The sequence below is a fragment of the Electrona antarctica genome (assembly GCF_951216825.1).
Source record: "Electrona antarctica genome assembly, chromosome: 12".
NCBI classification, from domain to species: Eukaryota; Metazoa; Chordata; class Actinopteri; order Myctophiformes; family Myctophidae; genus Electrona; species Electrona antarctica.
In genome coordinates this window covers 46,414,765-46,436,406 of record NC_136793.1, presented here as the reverse complement: position 1 = coordinate 46,436,406, position 21,642 = coordinate 46,414,765, and the positions used below count along the sequence as shown (strand labels likewise).

Sequence of the window (21,642 nt, the reverse complement as noted above, 5' to 3'; positions counted from 1 at the left end):
GAAGTAAAGAATGTGGAGGAATACAAGGTCAAACGCAGACCAGTAAAACCGCCAGGTATTTACGTAGCCGACAAAATGAGAGAGAGCGAGAGAAAGGTGGAGGGAGAGCGAACTCAGCCCCGCATCAACAGCATTACTGTATGGGAATGAGCAACTAGTCACGTTACTAGTTACCACAAAAAGTACTTCAGTTACAGTAACCGTCGCGAAATTGCTCGCTCTGTCGGTCCTTTGCTCTACAGTTGGAGGCCATCGATATTGTCCTTTTCTTTTTGCTGAGGTTTGCGTGATCTGCGCAAAAGGACAGTTAACCCATTTTGGGCGGGAACCCCTTTTGGTGTTTTAAACATTATGTTATAATTTAGCTATTGAAAAATAGCAGATCTACAAGCTCATAGCGCGCCACCGAGTGGCGCGCTATGAACTTGTAGGTCTGCTATTTTTGAAAAATCGTGAAAATATTTATTTCAGACAACTGGAGGATTTAGAAGGATTTTTTTTTAAATTTTGAGGTCAGGCCTAAATGGGTCAAATGATAAGGGACAATATCGGTGGCACCCAACTGTACATGTATGTAAAGTGTCCCGAGACAACTTGTTGTGATCTGACACTAACTGTTTTATTGCCGTGAATAAACAATTGTGTGTTCAAACATATTCCAAAGTGGCGATCACAACAACAGAGCGAAGGAAGGAGAGCGCCCGCACTGCACCACCGCCGCCATTGTAATGCATTGGGAGTTCATTGGGACTCAATTTCCCATAACCCTTTGCACGCCAGGATGTTTTTGCGATGACGTCTTCAAAACGCATCACCTATCCCACTCTGTCCGGTGGAATCCCTGTAGGACTTAAAACGTATTAAAAACGCAGATTACAATGAAAACACAACTTGTGTAACTCGTGAACGGGAGGGAAGCTATGCTACAGTCAATTAACTCGTGTAACTCGAGTTCAGGAGTCAAAGTGTAAGTTAAATTGGGTAACGTAGGGCTGTTCCTCAGCTCAGGATTTATCTAGTCGAATCAGATTCGAGAGAGAGAGAGCGAATAGGTGACGATTCCATTTTTATATATATAAATAGTCAAGTACGAAGTACCCCCCCCCCCCCCCCAACCCCACCCCAAAAAACCCCCCACAACATTTAAACACAATGAATCCGTTAACTATAACAGCTCAGTGGCCTAGAGTGTCCTCCCTGAGACTGGCTAGGCAAGGCTTACTTATTATTATGAATCTGTTAACTGGCAAGTTAACTCCTTAAGATGACAACAATCCTGTGTAAGACCACATACAGTTGGGAGCACAACGCTACTGTATCATAAGACCACATACAGTTGGGAGCACAACGCTACTGTATCATAAGACCACATACAGTTGGGAGCACAACGCTACTGTATCATAAGACCACATACAGTTGGGAGCACAACGCTACTGTATCAAAGAGCTATGTTGCACATCCAGTACTTTGCTGGTGCCAGACAAAAAAAAAATAACAGTAAAGAGAAAAGACCAAAAATGTTGTGTTCGTGACAATGGCCAAATATATTCTGGGGGTCCTTGACATCATGTCATGATAAAAAATAAATCTGAAAACCATCAAGGATTTAGAAGACATTTTTTTTTTTAGAATGGGCCTCAGGTTTTAGTAGATTATGGTATGCTCTCTACCAGCTGTGTTTATAGTTTGTTATCTTTAAATGGACTCGCGTCAAATGTCTGCATCTCTGTATTCAGAGGGTGACAAAATGTCTCAGAGTTTCAGCACTGGAATGCTCGTTTGTGCTTAAACAAGACTGTGTGTGTGTGTGTGTGTGTTGGACTGGTGGTGCTTACCAACAACATGGTGGGCTGTATTGAGAGAAGGCCACCAGAGATTAGGCCCAGAGGGGCGAGTGGTGACAGCTTAAAGGTCCTTTTGCTTTTGTTCTCCATGCCTACCGACACGCCTCCTCTCTTTCTCTGCGTGTGCACGTGTGCCTATGAGTGCGTGTGCGTGCGAGTGCGTGCGAGTGTGCGCGTGCGTGCGTGCGTGTGTGTGTGCGCCAGGGCATGAACTGCACAGCTTAAGGCTCTGGGTCATTTTCCATTCCAATCAGGGTTACAGGCTGCCCTGAACACCCTGCAAAATTAAACACTTAAACACCCCCCTACACACAAACACACACACACACACACACATTTTGGAATCAGACAATTTGTGCAAAGTTCTGTGCATGCATGCCATGCACGTACAGACACACTAGGAACGACACCGAAAATAAACACCACCTTGAATGTATTCTATCGCTTGGGCTTTATAGATAGTTTGCATAAATCCAAGGCGGACGCGCGCACACACACACACACACCCACTCTCATGATGTGGGCAGCCTCGGGCGGTATAAGGAGAGAGTAGAGTAGAGTCAGCCTTGCCCCCAGGCAGCCATGGCATGCTGTCCCTATGCCAGCTCCCTGCCAGGCCGGAGGCCACGGGCTGGGCAGAGCCTTCATTCTGTCCACCATTCAGCTCCGTTACTCAACCCTGAGCTGTGCTACGTTGTGTGCCGGTACCGTCGTGCACCAACACAAATTGCCAATCTACAAGCTCACGACGCGATGCTGTGGAGTGTGCATTGTCCGTTTTCGGTGCTCAACGTGCAACCAAGGACAAGTCCGGTTGTATGACTCCAACCACCTTAAACCGAACCGCTAAATGCCTAATCCTACGTGAAAGTTGAATTCCTAATTGTAAAGCACAACTCAAATAATATATATTCAACCACAAACAACACGCACACCATTTCTCTTGTGAGGACCAATTTACAAGGTTCTACTTTTGTCTGTCGGGTGGAAACCTCATTACGTCTTAAAGCATAAAAAAATCACACCCGTGTGAACTGAGTGGTGTAAGGTCTTATATAGCCTGATCAGCTGTGGTCTGACGTAATGTCTGACGTAATGAAATCACACCCGTGTGAACTGGGTGACCGTAGCAACCATGCTCATTTTTTGAGCACAGACAGACAGACAGACAGACAGACACGTAAACTAACAAAGCCAGTTGTAAGTAGCAGATCCACAATTCTAAATTAGTCACTTTACGCCGTGAGGCTGCAGTATGATCAAGTATAGGGCCGTTCATTTACAATAAAATAAAACAACAAGTGGAGCAATAGAAAGTGCACACACAGCTCTGAGCGGGGGAGACTTAGGAAAGGGGTGAGAAAGTGTGTGGTGTTGTGCCAGCTCCTCTGTCCCTCAACAAGGACCCTGGTACTGGCAGCTGAATGAAGCCAGCGAGCCAGTCTCTCTCTCTCTCTCTCTCTCTGACTGTTGGACACGACACTGGCTGCATAGAGAAGTAGTACGACGACCACACTGGACGGATGAAACGTCTGTTGTACAGGGTGCATTAGTTAAATCGCTTGTAGAAACCTCCAAGCTACCATATTCTAACTTTGTGGGGGGGTTTTTTCCGTTAATTAAAACCCAACTTGCTCATACTACAGCGTCGCACGAAAGCATCACTATAGCAGATCCACAAGCTGGGAACGCGGTGCGTTTCCCCACCTACCAAGCCACCTGGCATGCACACTACTACAGCATTTTCAATCACGTCGGCGTCTCTGTGTAAACGCAGAACAAGGAGTGAGAACGCAACTTCTCTGTTTCCGATTGCCACCGTTTTAGCCTCGGCACGCAGGCTTTTATTTCCGTTCTCACTCGGCTCAAAACTGAAAGCCTGGGGAAACGCATTGGGAAATCTGGCATAGGAAGCCCACTTCTTTGCATTTCGCTGACCAATAACAGTGCAGAGGCGCGTCGCTCCAAATTTGGTGACGTCAATGCTCTGCGCCGTTTTCTACCGGGGGTGGGGAGGGGAGGAGAGGCGAGGGCCGGGTGCTCAGATCAGTGAACCAATAGGATCCACGCCTGTTTTCGACCAGCACCCGCCCCTCTATAACAGAAATCATACAGGCTGGGCCAGGCTACCACCGTGTAAACGCTGCCTTAGAGAGCACTCCCATTCTCTGTCTCCGTCACAGAACCCTGGACTAGACAGTAGACTAGACAGTAGTCTGCGTGTGCACGCACATACGCACACACGCACGCACGCACGCACACGCGGACACACCTCTATCTCGCTTCTAATTTTACAAACGTCTTCTTCTCCTGACCTCTTTTAATTTGCTTCTCTCTCTCATCTACGAGCAAGAAAAGAAAAAAAGAAAACGACCGCCGTCTCCTTTCCTCTGTGGGCCCCAAAACAATCCCAGTTCTAATTTATTTTTTGAGGACAGAATATGTACGAGTGTTAATAGGAACGTCGAATCAAATTAACTATAATTAGTCAAACTGAAGAGGCAGAAGAACTGTGGGAGACTTGTTCAACGACGTCTGTCTGCAACCACCATCCACATCCACATCCACACACACACATGCATGCATGCACACAAACACACACACACGCGCACGCAAACACGCACACTAGAGGTGCTCCGATAAGGTTTTTTTTGGGACCGATCAGCGATTGTTTCTCACGATCGGCCAATACCGATCTTGTGCATATATGGGGAAACTTTGAATATTTACAAAATAATGATATGTTAAAGCCCACCAAAACTGTTCCTGCGTGTGGCGAGGAAGGGGAGAATGAATAGGAATGAATACAAAAAATGCTTTTAAAAAAAAATAGTTCAAGTGCAGCTACAAGTTAGTAAAATGATAATGTAAATGGTGTGGTATGAGTATTTAATTAAACAGTCGTGCACCATGAACTGAAGCATTCAAACTTGGCAGACCGGCACACTCGCCGACACCGAATACCAGAACTTTAGGGAGTATCGACAGCTTTTCCGATACATCGGAAATACCTTTTTTTATTTAAAATGGCCCCGTAGTGTAGTTTTTCCACCAAAAATGAGAAGAAACAAAAATGTATACTCTATTTCACCAGCAGAACAATATTGGAGCACATTCCTTCCGTTTAGGCCGATACAATTTATTTTTTATAGGCTGTTTTGAGATACCATTGAGACTTATTGGTTAATAAAAAAGAAAATAATACACCCACCCCCAAGGATATGTTTGTATAGGCTGCATCACGTTTCATTGTGTACACTACAGCACATTTTTGATTGTTTTAAATGTGCTATAGGCCTACATAAAAAGACTGATTTGATTACTGATTATTCGATGGAATTGCCATACATGCGGGTATGGTAACCAGGGTAGCTGGGCTAACATGTATGGCTTTCAACTTGCGTGTGTGTGTGTGTGTGTGTGTGTGTGTGTGTGTGTGTGTGTGTGTGTGTGTGTGTGTGTGTGTGTGTGTGTGTGTGCGTGCGTGCATGCGTGCCCACCTGCGTGCTCCAGGAGCATCCTGGCGATGTCCATGTGTCCGTTGAGCAAGGCGTCGTGCAGGGGGCTGACTCCGTTCACCTGGGTGTCCAGGCGAGGGGGGGGCCAGTGGCGGAGCAGGGCCTCCACGCACGCAGTGCTGCCGTGGTTACACGCCTCGTGCAGCGGCGTCCAGCCATAATAATCTGGAAAACCAAAAAAAAAAAAAAAGTCAAGTCAAGTCAAGTTTAGTTGCAAAATGCCACCACAGAGCTCTTCAACCATAAAGGTGGTTGCACACTGGACGCGTTTTTCGGAAAACCGATGGAGAAGCGCAGCAAAAAATCCGATCGGTGTGTGGGGACCTTTAGACCTGATTTTGAAGAGCCACCAACTGATTTGGTGAACCGGAAGTGACAATCAATCATTTCCGGGGGAAGCCGAGAGATACTTTCGCTTTCATCAGTAGCGTTAATATAGTACGGGGAGGTGGCGGGGATTTATTTTATTGAGCCCCTTAAAACATCGATGGTTCTGTATGATCACCTCAATCTGAGCTTAAATTCCAAGAAAAACGCTGCTAAAGACCATCGCTAAACATAGTGAGGACGGAGGGAAAACATTCAATGACGTCACAACGCGGAATCAAGATACCAAGAACCAGTAAATATAATACTAGCGATGCTGGACGCATTATAAACTATATAACTCGTTCAATGTCATCCTAGGCGATCTGGGACTTTGAATAAAGGTCGTCCAATGTCGTTTTTTAGCAGAAAAATCGAATAGCATTATGTAAATACTTTTACATAATGCTCAATTTTTTAAGAACGAGCTGTAGTGCTGCACGATTCTTGCTCAAATGTTATATTCAAAATGTGGCAGCTGGAGCCAACTACGGTGGCTTTAAACAGACAAAGTGCTTGAGTTAAACCTCTCTTAAGGTCTCTCTCAACATAAGACTAACTAAAATGAATCGGACAGCCAACTAGTGCTGCACGATTCTTGCTCAAATTTAGAATAATTAGGATCCAATTCACGCCAGCATTTTTTCCAGTCGAGCTCTTATTTTGAAAAGCCACAGGTCCAGTCTACCGGAAGTAGCTTATCCTAGGACACTCAACGGAGCCGAGACAGGCCTTGTTTACAATGTGAATCCAAACCGGGGCACTGGAGAGCTCCACATCGCCGGCTCTGTGCCGTCAAAGAAACGCTGTTTTGACCAAAATGCCATCTGGGACAAGGAATAGGAGATACAGGCGATTGAAAGGAACGGATAGAATGGATTATTATGGCGACGATCTAAAATGGACGATCCAGTGCTGTGCTAACAACATAGCTAGCTAACCGGCTAACGTAAGTAGCATTATGGCTTGACCGATCGAATGCACTATAAAAGCACAATTGCCATTAATCAACGGCAATGGTGTTAAGCGTTAGTATCAAAATTAGGCTTCAATTGGCATGAATCAACGGCAATGGTGCTGAAAGTATTAATGTGCAGCACTAGTACAGTACGTGGCTGTTATGAGACTCTCCATGTGTTGCATTATAAAACATCTTGTGCAGGATGTCAGCATTATAAAACATCTTGTGCAGGACGTCAGCATTATAAAACATCTTGTGCAGGATGTCAGCATTATAAAACATCTTGTGCAGGACGTCAGCATTATAAAACATCTTGTGCAGGATGTCAGCATTATAAAACATCTTGTGCAGGACGTCAGCATTATAAAACATCTTGTGCAGGATGTCAGCATTATAAAACATCTTGTGCAGGACGTCAGCATTATAAAACATCTTGTGCAGGATGTCAGCATTATAAAACATCTTGTGCAGGATGTCAGCATTATAAAACATCTTGTGCAGTATGTCAGCATTATAAAACATCTTGTGCAGGATGTCAGCATTATAAAACATCTTGTGCAGGATGTCAGCATTATAAAACATCTTGTGCAGGATGTCAGCATTATAAAACATCTTGTGCAGGATGTCAGCATTATAAAACATCTTGTGCAGGATGTCAGCATTATAAAACATCTTGTGCAGGATGTCAGCATTATAAAACATCTTGTGCAGGATGTCAGCATTATGAAACATCTTGTGCAGGATGTCAGCATTATAAAACATCTTGTGCAGGACGTCAGCATTATAAAACATCTTGTGCAGGATGTCAGCATTATAAAACATCTTGTGCAGGATGTCAGCATTATGAAACATCTTGTGCAGGATGTCAGCATTATAAAACATCTTGTGCAGGATGTCAGCATTATAAAACATCTTGTGCAGGATGTCAGCATTATAAAACATCTTGTGCAGGATGTCAGCATTATAAAACATCTTGTGCAGGATGTCAGCATTATAAAACATCTTGTGCAGGATGTCAGCATTATGAAACATCTTGTGCAGGATGTCAGCATTATAAAACATCTTGTGCAGGACGTCAGCATTATAAAACATCTTGTGCAGGATGTCAGCATTATAAAACATCTTGTGCAGGATGTCAGCATTATGAAACATCTTGTGCAGGATGTCAGCATTATAAAACATCTTGTGCAGGATGTCAGCATTATAAAACATCTTGTGCAGGATGTCAGCATTATAAAACATCTTGTGCAGGATGTCAGCATTATAAAACATCTTGTGCAGGATGTCAGCATTATAAAACATCTTGTGCAGGATGTCAGCATTATAAAACATCTTGTGCAGGATGTCAGCATTATGAAACATCTTGTGCAGGATGTCAGCATTATAAAACATCTTGTGCAGGATGTCAGCATTATAAAACATATTGTGCAGGATGTCAGCATTATAAAACATCTTGTGCAGGATGTCAGCATTATAAAACATCTTGTGCAGGATGTCAGCATTATAAAACATTATAAAACATCTTGTGCAGGACGTCAGCATTAGCAAAGTGACTATTGGTCACCAACATCACGTACATTTAGCTCAACCTTTCATTTCTACAGCTTTGATTTGTGTGGAAGATAATTGTGGAAGGGGGAATAAACGGCCACGTCAGAAAGCGGTACAAAATGTACAAACAACTTTATCACAATCTTTTCACCCAAAAAAATACAGAAGAAGAAGGGCAGGCCTCATTTTTAAGTGGCAGAACGGTGTTTAGACGGTGATATTTCACATTCTCTGTCCATAAAGGTCCGTCTGATTTGCACTCCAGCCAGCCACCGCGTCTAGCACCGCACGGCTCCCCTCCCACGTCCCCCGTTCCATTTAGGGCTGCCATTAAACGGCGATTAACACACAAAATATGGAAAACCTTTATTGAAATGGCACCGCATATGCATAAATGGCAGACATTCAAGTCATTATATTTGACCCGAAATGGGAAAAGAGAAGCCGCGCTGAAATATCAAGAGGGTGTTCCGTTTCGCTCGCTCGGCAAAGTGACTGTGGATCTATAAATCTAATGCCACACACACACACACACACACACACACACACACACCCCTGCACCTTCAAGACAAGAGACACCCTTTTACATTTTAGCTAAAGGTTAAACCCAACCAAAAAGGCACACACTTCAATGTCTGGCGATGTCTTTTTTTTTTACCCCGTAAAGTTAAATTGTTGCTTGACGAACGGTGGAGCGGATGGATGCAGCAGGAGTGAAGGGAGACAGCGGAGAGAGAGAGAGAGAGAGAGACAGAGAGAGAGAGAGACAGACAGGTTATAGGGGGTGAGACACACCATAAAGGGTGCGAGTGACACCGAAAGTCTTACCTTTTACGTTGACGTCCGTGTCAGGAAGTGACAGGATCTGCAGCAAACTCTCCACTTTGTTCGTCTTGCACAGTCTGTGGGTGATGTGCTCTCCTTCGCCAGGACGGACGGACACACACACACACACACACACACACACACACACACACAAAGAGGAGAGAAGAGGAAAAGAGAATAAAGAACTAATTAGGGTGTGCCTCGTACTGCAAAAAATAAAGATAAAAACAAAAACAAAAAAAACACAAAAATTACTATATGATAATGTGATGAAGAAAAAATGTAAAGATAAGTTGTCTTCCTCAACTCTCTTTTCAGAGAGAGAGAGAGAGAGAGAGAGAGAGAGAGAGAGAGAGATCACCCGCCCATAAGAAAAACCTGACACAAAAGTTAATGAGGGCAAAACATTGAGTGAGTAAATGATTGGCAAGCGGGTGTATTAAAAAAACCAAAACAAAGATCCTTCCTGTCCAGATATTGATAGTGAAATGCTAGAGAGCCCAGGCACAAAGCCGGGCTCTAACAGTAGTCTTCACTGGAAGGAAGGCAGGCAGGCAGAGCCTGGGTTCAAAAGCACCGCTGGGCATCGCCTAGTGTCGCCACGTGGCGCCTAATCAGCAAACAACCAACGCCCAGCCATTAAGCAGGAGGAAAAAAAGGGAAAAAATAACTCCAAAAGAAAAAAGGATTCTATTTACATTTCCGTCGATCCGTTTTTCTTCCCCCACTTCATGCCTCTCTAGCTGGCTCTTTGTGATACAATATTATAAAATCAGGAATACATTAGAGGAACCACAGCCCCCTCTTTTCATGTATGGCTGAACTTCAGAGGGAAGTTAAAGGCCAAGCATGAGTGGATCTGTGCTTTGCCAGTATAATACAGGACTGCAAAGCCCCCCTCCTCAATAAACGCTTTACTAGCTCTCCCCGGGACGCCAAAGCCGGTACAGGGGGGCTCGCACTCCAACACACACAGCACAGACAGACCGGGGGCCACAAGGAGAGGTGTGGGGGCAGAGAGGGGGAAGGGCGGGGTGGAGGGGGTACTCTCTCTGAAAGGAGTCTCTGCATTTCAAAGCACAAGAAAGGGTAAAGATTGAAAAATGGTGGATCCTATTCATGTTCAAGAGCCCCTTTCTTTGGCAAGGTTGTCTTTGAGGATGCGGGAGATGCATTAAATGCCACCCACGCCTCCTGACAGAAGGGGGTGGCACTGTTAAAATATGGACGTGATCCATCGGTTTCTAAAGGCCCGTTTTGAAGCCACCTTTTCTGCCAATTCAAATCCACCATCTTGGAACGTCCGGTCCCGAAACGTGACCGGAAGGGAAAGCGGAAATGGGCGCTATTGTCTGCAACTACTCTGTAGAACCAGAAGAAGCCCTAGAACCATACCCTACTTCAGGGTTCCCCAATAGGCGGCCCGCGGGCCGCAAATGAGCCCCCTTGTGGCCCCTGGAAGAATATTTTAAAAAAATGTTTTTTTTGTTTTGTTTTTAGGGGGTCCCAGATATAAATGGCATTAAATGGGGGTCAGTAGCCTATGCATGTCAAACTGGGCATCCTTTTCAAATGGGGTCTTGCCCTGAAAATGAATTTTCAGGGCAAGACCTCGACCTTGTGCGTGCGGACTCGGCCCCCAGCCTGGTACCCTAGTCAAAATATGGCCCTTGAGGAAAATGAATTGGGGAACCCTGCCCTACTTCATGCATTAAAATTAAGGGACCATCATTTCCTAAACGCATGGGTATATTGTTTCACTCCTTGACAGCAGCAATGACAATCCCTAAAACTGCAGTGCAAATTACTTAGCTGGAATGTATAGTTGCTGTGGCCTCTGTCCTACTGCCACCTACTGTCCATTTATTATATTACACAGTGGGTGAAAAAAACACACCCCTTAAGGCTAAACCCCACCCAACAGAGGTGTGGCTACCAGAGGTATTTTTTGGGCTGACTGACATTGATAGGTACCTACACATGTCAGCCCGGCAAAAAGGAATGGGACTCCACTGTATATGATGATAATTAACAAAAAAGCTATGCAAACAGGCCACTAGGGGGCAAGCCCAACTCGTTTGCGATGGTTTTTGAAAACTGTATGCCCATATCTAACACCATGACAAAAATCTAACTTAGCAAGTGCAAATATTTTACATATTGAGTTTTAGATTTTTGGCATGGTGTTAGGTACGAGTACCATATCTTTTGAATTAAAACTGCATGAAACAGTAATCTAAAAAGAACACAAAATCCACATTAATAAAAACGGGTATTACGTTCTCTCTGATACAACGGGTATTAACACACTTAACGCCATTGCCGTTGATCTACGGCAATAATAAATACTACGCTTAACGGCATTGCCATAGATCACGTAGCCACGACTACCAACAGCAAAATAAATGATATACGTAGAATAGATAAAAAGAGGATCCGGGCACTCAAAGTTAAAAAACATGTTTCGACCAACAAGGTCTTCATCAGGGCATTCTTGCCCTGATGATCCTCTTTTTATCCATGTCTTGATCCCGTTTTTGATCCGTGTGAGCACCTTTTTATCATTATCACGTTTTGCTATCTCCGTTGAGCACCTGGTAGGTTAGTTCCTCTTTTTCAGCAAAATAAATTAAAGGTATATTCAGTGATTTGACTTAATTCAAATATCACTTCTTTTTTTCTAGATAATCCTCCCTACTATAGAGTGTGCTGACCATATAAGGAGTTCCTCCCTGTCCCCAGTGAGCCCCTGGGGTCAAAAAACCCTAGTTTCAGTTTTGGTGGCGGGTGGCAAAGCCTTCATCCAATCAGGATGAGAGGGGCCTTCCTTCAATCATGATCGAGTGGGGGCGGGCCTTGGTGCACATGCTGTTGGCCTGTTGCACTTCCCCCCACTGTAGAGCGTGCATGTGCACATTTTGTTACCGGGGCGGACTGGGTGGTTTTCCAAATCACCCAAATCACTGAATGCTCCTTTAAATGAAAACAAAGTGGATAGATATGCCAGGCTGGCCAAAAACTGGATATCGGCCATGCTGACCAACACTGTGTGGTGGATCAGTTTAATGGCTCTTGTCGTACATCATTATATGTTAGCTGGGCATAGGAGGGGCTAGCACCCCTCAAACGGTGGGGGCTAATAATTACATCAGCATTCCCCAAATACGGGTGGACAGGTGATGGAGAAGGTGAAAGAGTGGAAATAGAATTAAACTAAAAAGTCCACGCAAGGACTGGAATGGAGTTTCTAAAGTCTAAGCAGGGACTGGGAGACTGGGAGGGAGCTTTTAGGTTCAAACTTAGCTTCTTCAGGAGAAGATTACCAAAAACAATGCCCCGACGCCATGAGGAACGCCATGATGACGCCACGCCATCAATTAAATGTGGAATGCCCTGCCACCAACACTGGTTTCTTTCAAAATTGGGCTAAAACACGTGCTGCCGTTTACATATCTCACTAATAAAGTATTCAATCAAATTCACACAGGTAGGTCAATGGAGGGAGGGGAGAAGGAGAAAAGGACGGGACCTCAAATACAATAAGACAATAATATAATGTTCTTGCAATTTAATCAATTGGAACAATTTACTTGGACTTTTACGATCTAACAAAACACAACAGCTCTGCGTCCCAAAACCAGAAGAGTGTACAGCACGTCCAGATTGTGTGTGTCTAATGAGTCTCTGTAGCGGGTGTCAGGTCAGCATTCTAACATGGCCCGCTCCGCCATTACTGGGTTTTAAAAAGCCCTGATTAAACACCCATTCCAATACACCCCATGTGTACACACACACATCCCTGCAAATGCCAGGACCAATCCGCCACACTGTTAAATCACTTTAATGGCACCAATTTGGACACAACGCCTCTATTATAGGGGTAATTGCATGCTCAGCATTTACAAGCCACGGAACGGATAAATCCGCCTGTCCTTTTCTATTAAATCCTCTAACAATCCCCCATGTTTCGCTACTTTAATAGAAAAGTTAAATGTATGGTGTTGCTCTTTTATATATATTCCTCTGTCTGCCCTGCTGCTACAAGTCCCAGTTCAGCCCCACAAACCAAAAAGCTGCTGGGAGCTTTTTTTTCTTCCAACAATGCCATTTGTTAGGAATGTGTCAGAAAGCTACAGTGTGCCAAGAGTTGGGTATATTATGTTGTGAATGCCTTTAGAAATGGATCTGAACGGAGCTTGTGGCTCCGCTGGCTTTATTAACAGCGGTAGCATTATGATTCCTCAAATCTGGATTAGTATCACACAGGGACTCACAACACAGACCGACTGTGCATATAGCCGACTTAACCGATTTTGGGCGGGAACCCCTTTTGGTGTTAGCATTATGTTATACTTTAGCCATTGAAAAATAGCAGATCTACAAGCTCGTAGCTTGTAGGTCTGCTATTTTTGAAAAATCGAAGAACGACTGACATAGAAACATAGCTTTTTCAGAATACTGTCAGGATGTAGAAGACATTTTTAGAATCTGATCTCAGGTAAAAATGGGTTAAGAACATAAACCATCTGTCAGAATGACAGATTCCTTTTGATGCTGCGGTACAGGGGTTTGCACCTTATGCCCTAACAGACATGCACGCACACACATTTTGGGCTATAGAATAGTAGATTATTAAAAAGGTAATCCCGAGAAGATTTCTGCTGCTTCCTAACACGGCTGGAAACAGGAAACAGCCCAACTCTTCATTCTCGTCCTCTCCACGTCTCACCAGCGGGGTAAAGACGACCTTAACTTTACCCAACAGGTTTGTTTATGGTTGGGTGACGATACGAATATAAAATCGGCAATCGTGGATTGGATGAGTCCATCGCCGAATATGTTTATTAGGCGATTTATCAGCTATGTTTTTTCGTTTTCTTTTGCAAAATAATATGTAGCCCAATTAACCTGTACAGCGAAATAATGTAAGTGTGAGCATTTGCGAATTAATTTGGTCCAGCAAAGTTGTAACAGCGGCCGGGTGGAAACCCCCTCCTCCCGTTACAATGGTATGCTCCAATGTCCCAGCAGCAAGTCAGACTGAGTAAGGCTGGGACAGAGAGAGGCTAAATATATACAGTCACACCAGAATGCACACTGCTGTCTCGTGTCTCATCCCAACCCATTGCGCGACCCGTGAAGTCAAGGGAAATCGTTAGAAACAATCTAAGCTAACAGGCTAGTGGTGGTGTTAGCTTAGCTTGTTGCTGCTGATTCAACACACTGAACCTAGATTCACTAATCTAGGTTATTTTGTTATTGACAACGTGAACGAACCCTGACACCAGTGCTGCAGAGTGCAGAAACAGACAGATCTACAAGCTCTCAACACGTTGCGACCGGCGCTGCAGAGAGGGGCGGGTCCTCAACGCGTCGCCAACGTGGCGCGTTGAGAGCTTAATGATCTGCCTTTTTTCGACTCGTGACCCGCTGTAAGCTGTAATCACATTGCACGAATATATCGCCCATCGGTGCTTTTGGGCCAGACGATGATGGGCGATATGAAAATGTTGGTATATCGCCCAACCACATTATGGTTATGTCTGAGTCATCGTGACAAGCCTATATATGGGCATACCAGGTTTGTTTATGGTTATGCCCCCCCCCCCCCCACAGGGAGAGCAGTGCCCCGTGTCGAGTCGGTCAGACCCACGGTTGGGCCCCAGAACCGCCACAAAAGGCGTCCTTATAGGAGACCTTATCTCCATATGGAGCTGTTCTGTTCTGACATCTGCATAGACTACATATTTGGGCACGCCTGATAAAGAACTCCATATATGGGTATAAAAGGGACACAGACATAACTGTGGTGGGGCATGCATTTCCAAGTAGGCCAGGGCACCGCTCTAGTATAGTAAAACAACAAGAATCTTAACAGTGGAAAAATAATTGTACCAAAGTTAAATTTCATTTCCGTCCATTTTGACACGGCTGATTGAAATCTCACATGATGAACTCTGCTGAACCTCCAACAGGCAAAAATGGGATTTAACAACAAAAAAGAAAGAAGGATGGAAAAGTTGTTTTTTTTCTCCCAAATCCCCCCCAGCCCCTTTCCTCTCCTCTCCTTCTGACAAAGAAACCATGCAGGAACCCTGTGAATTCAGACTGATGCTCCACAGAGCAAAGAACGAAGGAAACAGCAAGCAGCAAATAAGAAATCTCACATACATCAGGTACTAGGAAACAAAAGTACGAGGAAGAGATACTCTTCACACACACAGTGTGTGTGTGTGTGTGTGTGTGTGTGTGTGTGTGTGTAAGATAGAGACAAAGGAGGGATGAGAGGGCGAGGGAGGGGAGGATGCCGTGTCGATGGTTCATCAAAAATTAATGCCGACCGCATCGGTATAGGACTCACGTAGTGGGGGAAAAACAACACATGCCAACATCCTTGAGTCTCCTCTCCCACCTCATCTTCTTCCCCATCTCCCCCCCCCACCCCCCCTTCGCTCCTGTGGTTACAGGGCCTTACTGATCAGGTGGAGGGAGGCGATACGAGTGCTGACACCTCGGCGAGTTCACACAGAGTGTCATGCCTCCTTAATTTGCGGGGGCACACGTTCGCCGCGGAGTCGAGTTGCGGCACGCCAGGGCTCTCGCTCCCTCGCTCGCTCGCTCGCCGTGCACTGTACCCTAATTGCTGCATTTAATATTCCTAAACTGGGGATCTGACACCTGGCACCACTGCTTGCGCACACCTTCTGCATCTCGTCACCGTGTGTCGGGCAGAAACCTCTCATATCCACATTCTAACTTTGTGTTTATTTTTTCCCCCGTAAATTATTCGAATACAACGGCGTCACAAAACTAAGCATTATGTTATACTTTAGCTATTCAAAAATAGCAGATCTACAAGCACGTAGCGCGCCACCGAGTGGCGCGCTACGTGCTTGCAGGTCTGTTATTTTTGAAAAATCGTAAAAATGCGGCACAAATCAAAGATGGCACATATGCGAGCTTGAAGCGCGGCACAAAGCAACCTCCTTTTGCTGCTTTTGAATAAACAGTTTTGGACATATGAGTTTTTCACCCCACCGACAGACAATATATACTGTATATACCAATACACACATACGCATGGAGATACGCATTGTTTATGCTTCCATCCGACTTATTTACTCATCTACAGTGTGCGTTGCGTTTATTGAATTAGACTTGGGGTCTAATTCACGTACGCCCCATTTTTGTCTAACTGGCTTTTTTAATGTGGGTCCCTCTTCTACTTTAGAATTTGAATCCTGAAAATAGTGCTGCACGATTCTTGCTCAAATACGAATCTAGATTTTCCTCACGAGAATTTTCCATGAAAATATTTGGTCTATAGTTGCTGAACATTACTAGATTCGAAATGTGGCACCTGGAACCAACTACTGTGGCTTTAAACAGACAACATCACAGTGCTTGACTTGCCTCTCTTGTAGCAAAAACATTAAGAGTAACTAAAATGAATCGGACAGCCAACGAGTGCTGCATGATTCTTGCTCAAATTTAGAAATGAGATCGGAGGTGTCTCTGAATCTAGATCTCCATCTTTAATTGTGCAGCACTACCTGAAACGTAGCGGTTTTGGACATTATGAGGTTTCCACCCGACAGAGACGAGAAGATATTATGCTGCCAAGGAACAAAAGCACGGGCATAAATCAATCACTGTGCTCCATACATTATGTGCTCTTCATTAAAGTGAAAGTGATGACAGGGCGATCATGTCCCCTCTCTTTACTTGATGACCTAGTGCTGTGCATCAGTCCATTAAAAGTCAGCGCTCCTTGCAAATGTGCAAGGCACAGGCATGGCGAGCCTGCGAGCGGACGTGTGTAGTACACCTGTGGTACTGTACTACAAGTAAGACGCGCTAACGCGGGAAGCGAACGCAGCTCGTAAATTGCAATAACAATTAGAATAAATTACGTAATTTTAGGTTTTGTGTGTTTGTTTTTTAAGTTTTCTTAAGTTTTCTTTGAGTTTTTTCTTTTTAATGTTTTTTTTTTTAAGTTTTAAGTTTTTTTTTAAGTTAAGTTGTGTGTGTGTGTGTGTGTGTGTTTTTGTGTGTGATACAGCTGCGCCCTCTGGTGGCGGGCGGGTGGTGTTACAGCGTGACACACACACACACACACACAGACAGACATGTTCTGCTAGGTCTCATAGTTAGTGCTCACTGCGTTCGCAATAATACTTGTGAGGGCGAAATGTACCCCATGCACCACAAGTAAATCGTAGAATTTGAAAAAATGGAACATTGTGAGGTTAACAATTTTCCAGGGCCTCACAAGAGAATAGCTTAGGGTTTATTATGGCTTTTAGAGTTAAGCTTACAAGGACGAGATTCAGGTTATGTTCAAGGGGGTTAAAGTATACATATTACATAGTATATAGAAGAGAACGGTATAGTAAAGAACAATAAAGCACGCACTCACTAAAATAATACCGGCTCTTTGCCAGAATGGTATGTAAGGCTCGAAACGTCACGTCCAATGGTGTAAAAAGGAACCAAAATAAAAGTTTAAGATCTGTAGCATGACCCAGTGTGCAGACTTTATTCTTAATATATTAGTATATACCCACCAAAAGTGCTAACTTTATTATGTTATTTTTTTAACCCATTCTGGACGGGAACCCCTTTTGGTGTTTTAACTAAGCATTATGTTATACTTTAGCTATTTAAAAAATAGCAGACCTACAAGCTCATAGCGCGCCACCGAGTGGCGCGCTACGAGCTTGCAGGTCTGCTATTTTTGAAAAATCGTAAAAATGCGGCACAAGTCTTTGAAAAGATATTCTTTCAGAGCGAACGTTTTTTTTATTTCGACGTCAAGCCTAAATGGGTTAAACAGTATCTGAAAATGTCCTCAGAAGTATAGTAATGCATAAAGGCATGCCATACCTGCTCTGTTGACTTTGTTCACCCCTCTGGGAAGGTTCTGCTGCTTATCGGGGCAGTTCTCCTTCCCGGGGCTGGTGTCATCAGGACTGCTTGTTCTGGAGAGAGAGAGAGAGAGAGAGAGAGACAGAGAGAGAGATAGAGAGAGAGAGAGAGAGACACACACACACACACACACACAGGACCAGGACTATTATTATAGTTCAGTGGTTCTTTAACATTTCATGTCAAGGACAACCCACCCCCCCCCCCCCCTTTTTGTTTGTCTGAGGACCCCCATCAACCGAAAACAGTCGCACGTCGCCATGCAACGTGTATAACGTCCATTTCCGGTGCGCAACGCGTTTCCAAAATGAACTGGCATCAGTCGTTGCGACTGATAACTTCTGATCCGTGTGGTCAGTCAAGGCACGGCGCCAAACAGACATCGTCTCACGGCATGGTTATCATCCTATATGCAATTTGACAACATCCATCAAACTCCTGTGGCGTTTACCACACACACACAGCCACACACACACACCCCTAAGACATCCCCCAATCTGCCAATTCCCCCTCCAAAGCACTTTTCCTCCTCCCACTTAACAGCCTCAGACGCTGTAGACGTAGAATTCGCTGTGAGCGAGCACATTAGGAGGAATAAATAGTACAGGGAGAGAGAGAAAGATACAAAAAAAAAAGTGAAGCCTCTTCAAAGCATGGGCGTGCTAATAGCTGTGGGGCTGTCACCAGTCCTGTTGAGTGTGGGTATGGGAGATCTGCCTGCATCAAGACTGAGTGCGTGTGTGTGTGTGTGTGTGTGTGTGTGTGTGTGTGTGTGTGTGAGAGAGAGAGCGAGACAGTGAAGGGGAGCAGCACCATCCGTACTACAGGGATAGAAGGCTTGTTCGCTGGTAATTGGCTTGTTCAGAAGCCAGGAAAGGAGAAGCCGCTCCCAGCAGTGAGAGAGGAAGAAACACGCGTCCTGTCACGTTGCTTGTTATTAGCCGGGACAAGGCTGAGAAGAGATGTGAGACGAGGGGTGTGTGTGTGTGTGTGTGTGTGTGTGCACGCACGAGTGTGTGAGTGAGAGCGCAAGAGAGAGAGACGGTGTGAAAAGTGCGTCTAGGATAGGATGGAGGGTGCCACTTCTCATCTCAAACCACTTAACCCAAGTGTCCCCTGTCCATATAGGCTGGCACTAGAAGAGTTGACAGTACTTGGCTGGCGTGTGCCCCCTATACTCCCCTCCCTCTCTCTCTCTCTCTCCCACATGGTCTGCTATCTATCGGAGGCCAGCATTCTGTCACGTCGGTTCCAGCTATCAATTCGCGGCCCGGGGCAAGTGAGCATGCACTCAAGCGACGACTACCCTAGAAAACTGTGAAAACTAGAAAAAAGTGATATGGACGAGTCTCGTTGCACTACTGCACACAGAGACCCCAACTTTTACCACTTAGCCCACAATTACATTTTCATGTAGACCTTATTAACCAACCCATTTAGACCTGAGGCCGATTTAAAAAAATTCTAAGTCTTCTAAATCAGTCTAAATCTAAACAGTTTTCTGAAAAACCCATGTTTCTATGTCAGTCGTTCTCAACCATTTTCACGTCAAGGACCCCCAAAAATACATGTAATTGGCCGCCGACCCCCATCTGAAAATATGTTGTTCCAGGGATCTGGAACAACATATTTGTCTGATCTGCAAGCTCATAGCTTGTAGCCCTCTATGAGCTTGTAGATCTGCTATTCACCCAGCTGACGACTATTCAGATACTGAGGTCATGATGAGCGCTTAGGGGTAGGTGATCTTTTTTGTGAGGGTATCTACCCTAGGGGGGACAGGGAGAACATGCAAACTCCACACAGGAAGGCCCTTGCACCAACCCCACCTAGTTTATGGAGCTGAGCATACTGACTATTGACAGGCCCACGTATGTCGTCACAGTTCACACGACTAACCACCAATTTTGTGCTTGCCGTTCCAAACAGACTTTTACGGGTCGGAACCATCCAATTTTCGGTCGAAAACACTCGGAACGGGTTTAAAATTAGGCGGGAACAACGAACCGAACCGGTTCAACCCCGGTGGAAAATTGGAAATGGGTGCCCTTTGAGAAGCACGGACCTATTCAACAGTTAAAAACCTGCGCCATCAACAGTTAAATCCGCCATGGCCAATTCAACAGTACGACCTCTCATCTTGACCATTCAACAGTTTCAATCTAGACTCCATATACCATCATTGTACAGCGTAGCCACATAGTTGGTCTACTTCCAGGCTTTTTTTCTCTTCATGTGTAGCCGACATGAGATGAGCGCCATACGATCTGGTCAGGGGAGAGGACGCGGGCGGCGTCAGGGTAATGACACAGTCAAATGGTCCGAGGAGGGAAAAAAGCAATAAGCCGCGCTTGATTAAGCCGGCGGGAGGGACCGTCGGTTCAATTACGTCGTACCTCCTGCTAGCCGCGGCCAGTGCCAGACATGCAGACAGCGAGCCAGCCAGCCAATCAGTCAGACGTTAAGTCAAACGGCCATCGAGTCAGTCCGTCCGTCCGTGGATGCGCATCGGAGCCGACGAGGCTTCGGGCTTGGATCCGTGCCCTATCGGCAGGCTGTCGCTTCCCGCAGGAATGTGGCGCACCGTCTCATATCCTCCCTGCCGCGGTCCAACGCCATGTTAAACATGACCTAATGCATTCTAGCAGATGAGAAGGGAATGTATACTAGGGATCGTGTTGCTCAGTTAAGCCTTCGTGAACCGTGTGTGTGGGTTCTGTTCGCGGCCAGTCAGTAGAGCAACTGGGAAAACACAAAGGCAGAGAATTTTATTCAGAGGCAGACATTTTTTAATTTTAAGTTTTATTTTTTTACGGGACAGAGCAAATATATACACTGGAATTAGCAAAGATGCTAAATTTCATCTGCAGTCCCTACACAAAACATAAAAACGAAGGAGGCAGGCACATTACATTACCGGTACATTACCAGACAAGGCATAAAAACAAGATTGATTGAATGATTTAGTAGTAAAAATACATCACAGAGGTACGGTAAAATAATTAGGCTTTTAGACTAATTATTGGATAGCAAACCAAATAATAAAATTAATGTTTTGGAGACTTTCCATTGTGTTGCATTCTGTAATAATATTGTTTGTAATGCCGGGCCGTTATCTGCGTTAACGCGAGACTCTTATCGCACGATAAAAAAAATGTCGCTGTTAATCTATTATCAAAATTGGGTCTGGGAGCTGGGTCTGCAGCGGCCTGGAGGCAGGCCGTGTGTGTGTGTGTGTGTGTGTGTGTGTGTGTGTGTGTGTGTGTGTGTGTGTGTACGTGTGTGTGACAGAGCACGTTTGGAAATAGCGCACTGAGCCCACTGTGCAATGCAAACTAATAGGCGAGTGCGCTCCGGTATGGTATTTCCAAACGCGCCCTGTAGAGGAGGCGGAGCACAGAGACTGCACGGAGACAGAGTCAGTGCACTCGTCCCCGACTCCCTGTGTAGTCTGTGAGAGGGACGGTAAACAGCAACGCCAACAAAAGGTTCTACTTACTAGAAAAGAAAGCGGCAGCGATGGAGCCATAAGTCCATATCCATATCCAGGCAGCAGCCTGCTGCATCATGTTAGCTGTTGTGTGCTAAGCTAAACCACCACCCATGCGTCACATACTGTACACGGCTTTGACCAGGGTTGCCACATTTC

At 45.0% G+C, this 21,642-nt stretch overlaps 1 protein-coding gene across 3 annotated transcripts in view; it reads right to left on the bottom strand.

Annotated features, from left to right (window-relative positions):
• Positions 1-21,642, bottom strand: part of slf1 (SMC5-SMC6 complex localization factor 1) — a 57,608-nt gene that overhangs the window by 13,825 nt on the left and 22,141 nt on the right. For all 3 annotated transcript variants that reach the window (XM_079517170.1, XM_079517172.1, XM_079517171.1), the window contains 3 exons: positions 17,952-18,046; positions 9,069-9,161; positions 5,345-5,527 (listed from right to left, as the gene is read on the bottom strand). In XM_079517170.1, coding sequence (XP_079373296.1) covers positions 5,345-5,527; positions 9,069-9,161; positions 17,952-18,046 — 371 coding nt within the window. The remainder of the gene's footprint in view (positions 1-5,344; positions 5,528-9,068; positions 9,162-17,951; positions 18,047-21,642) is intronic.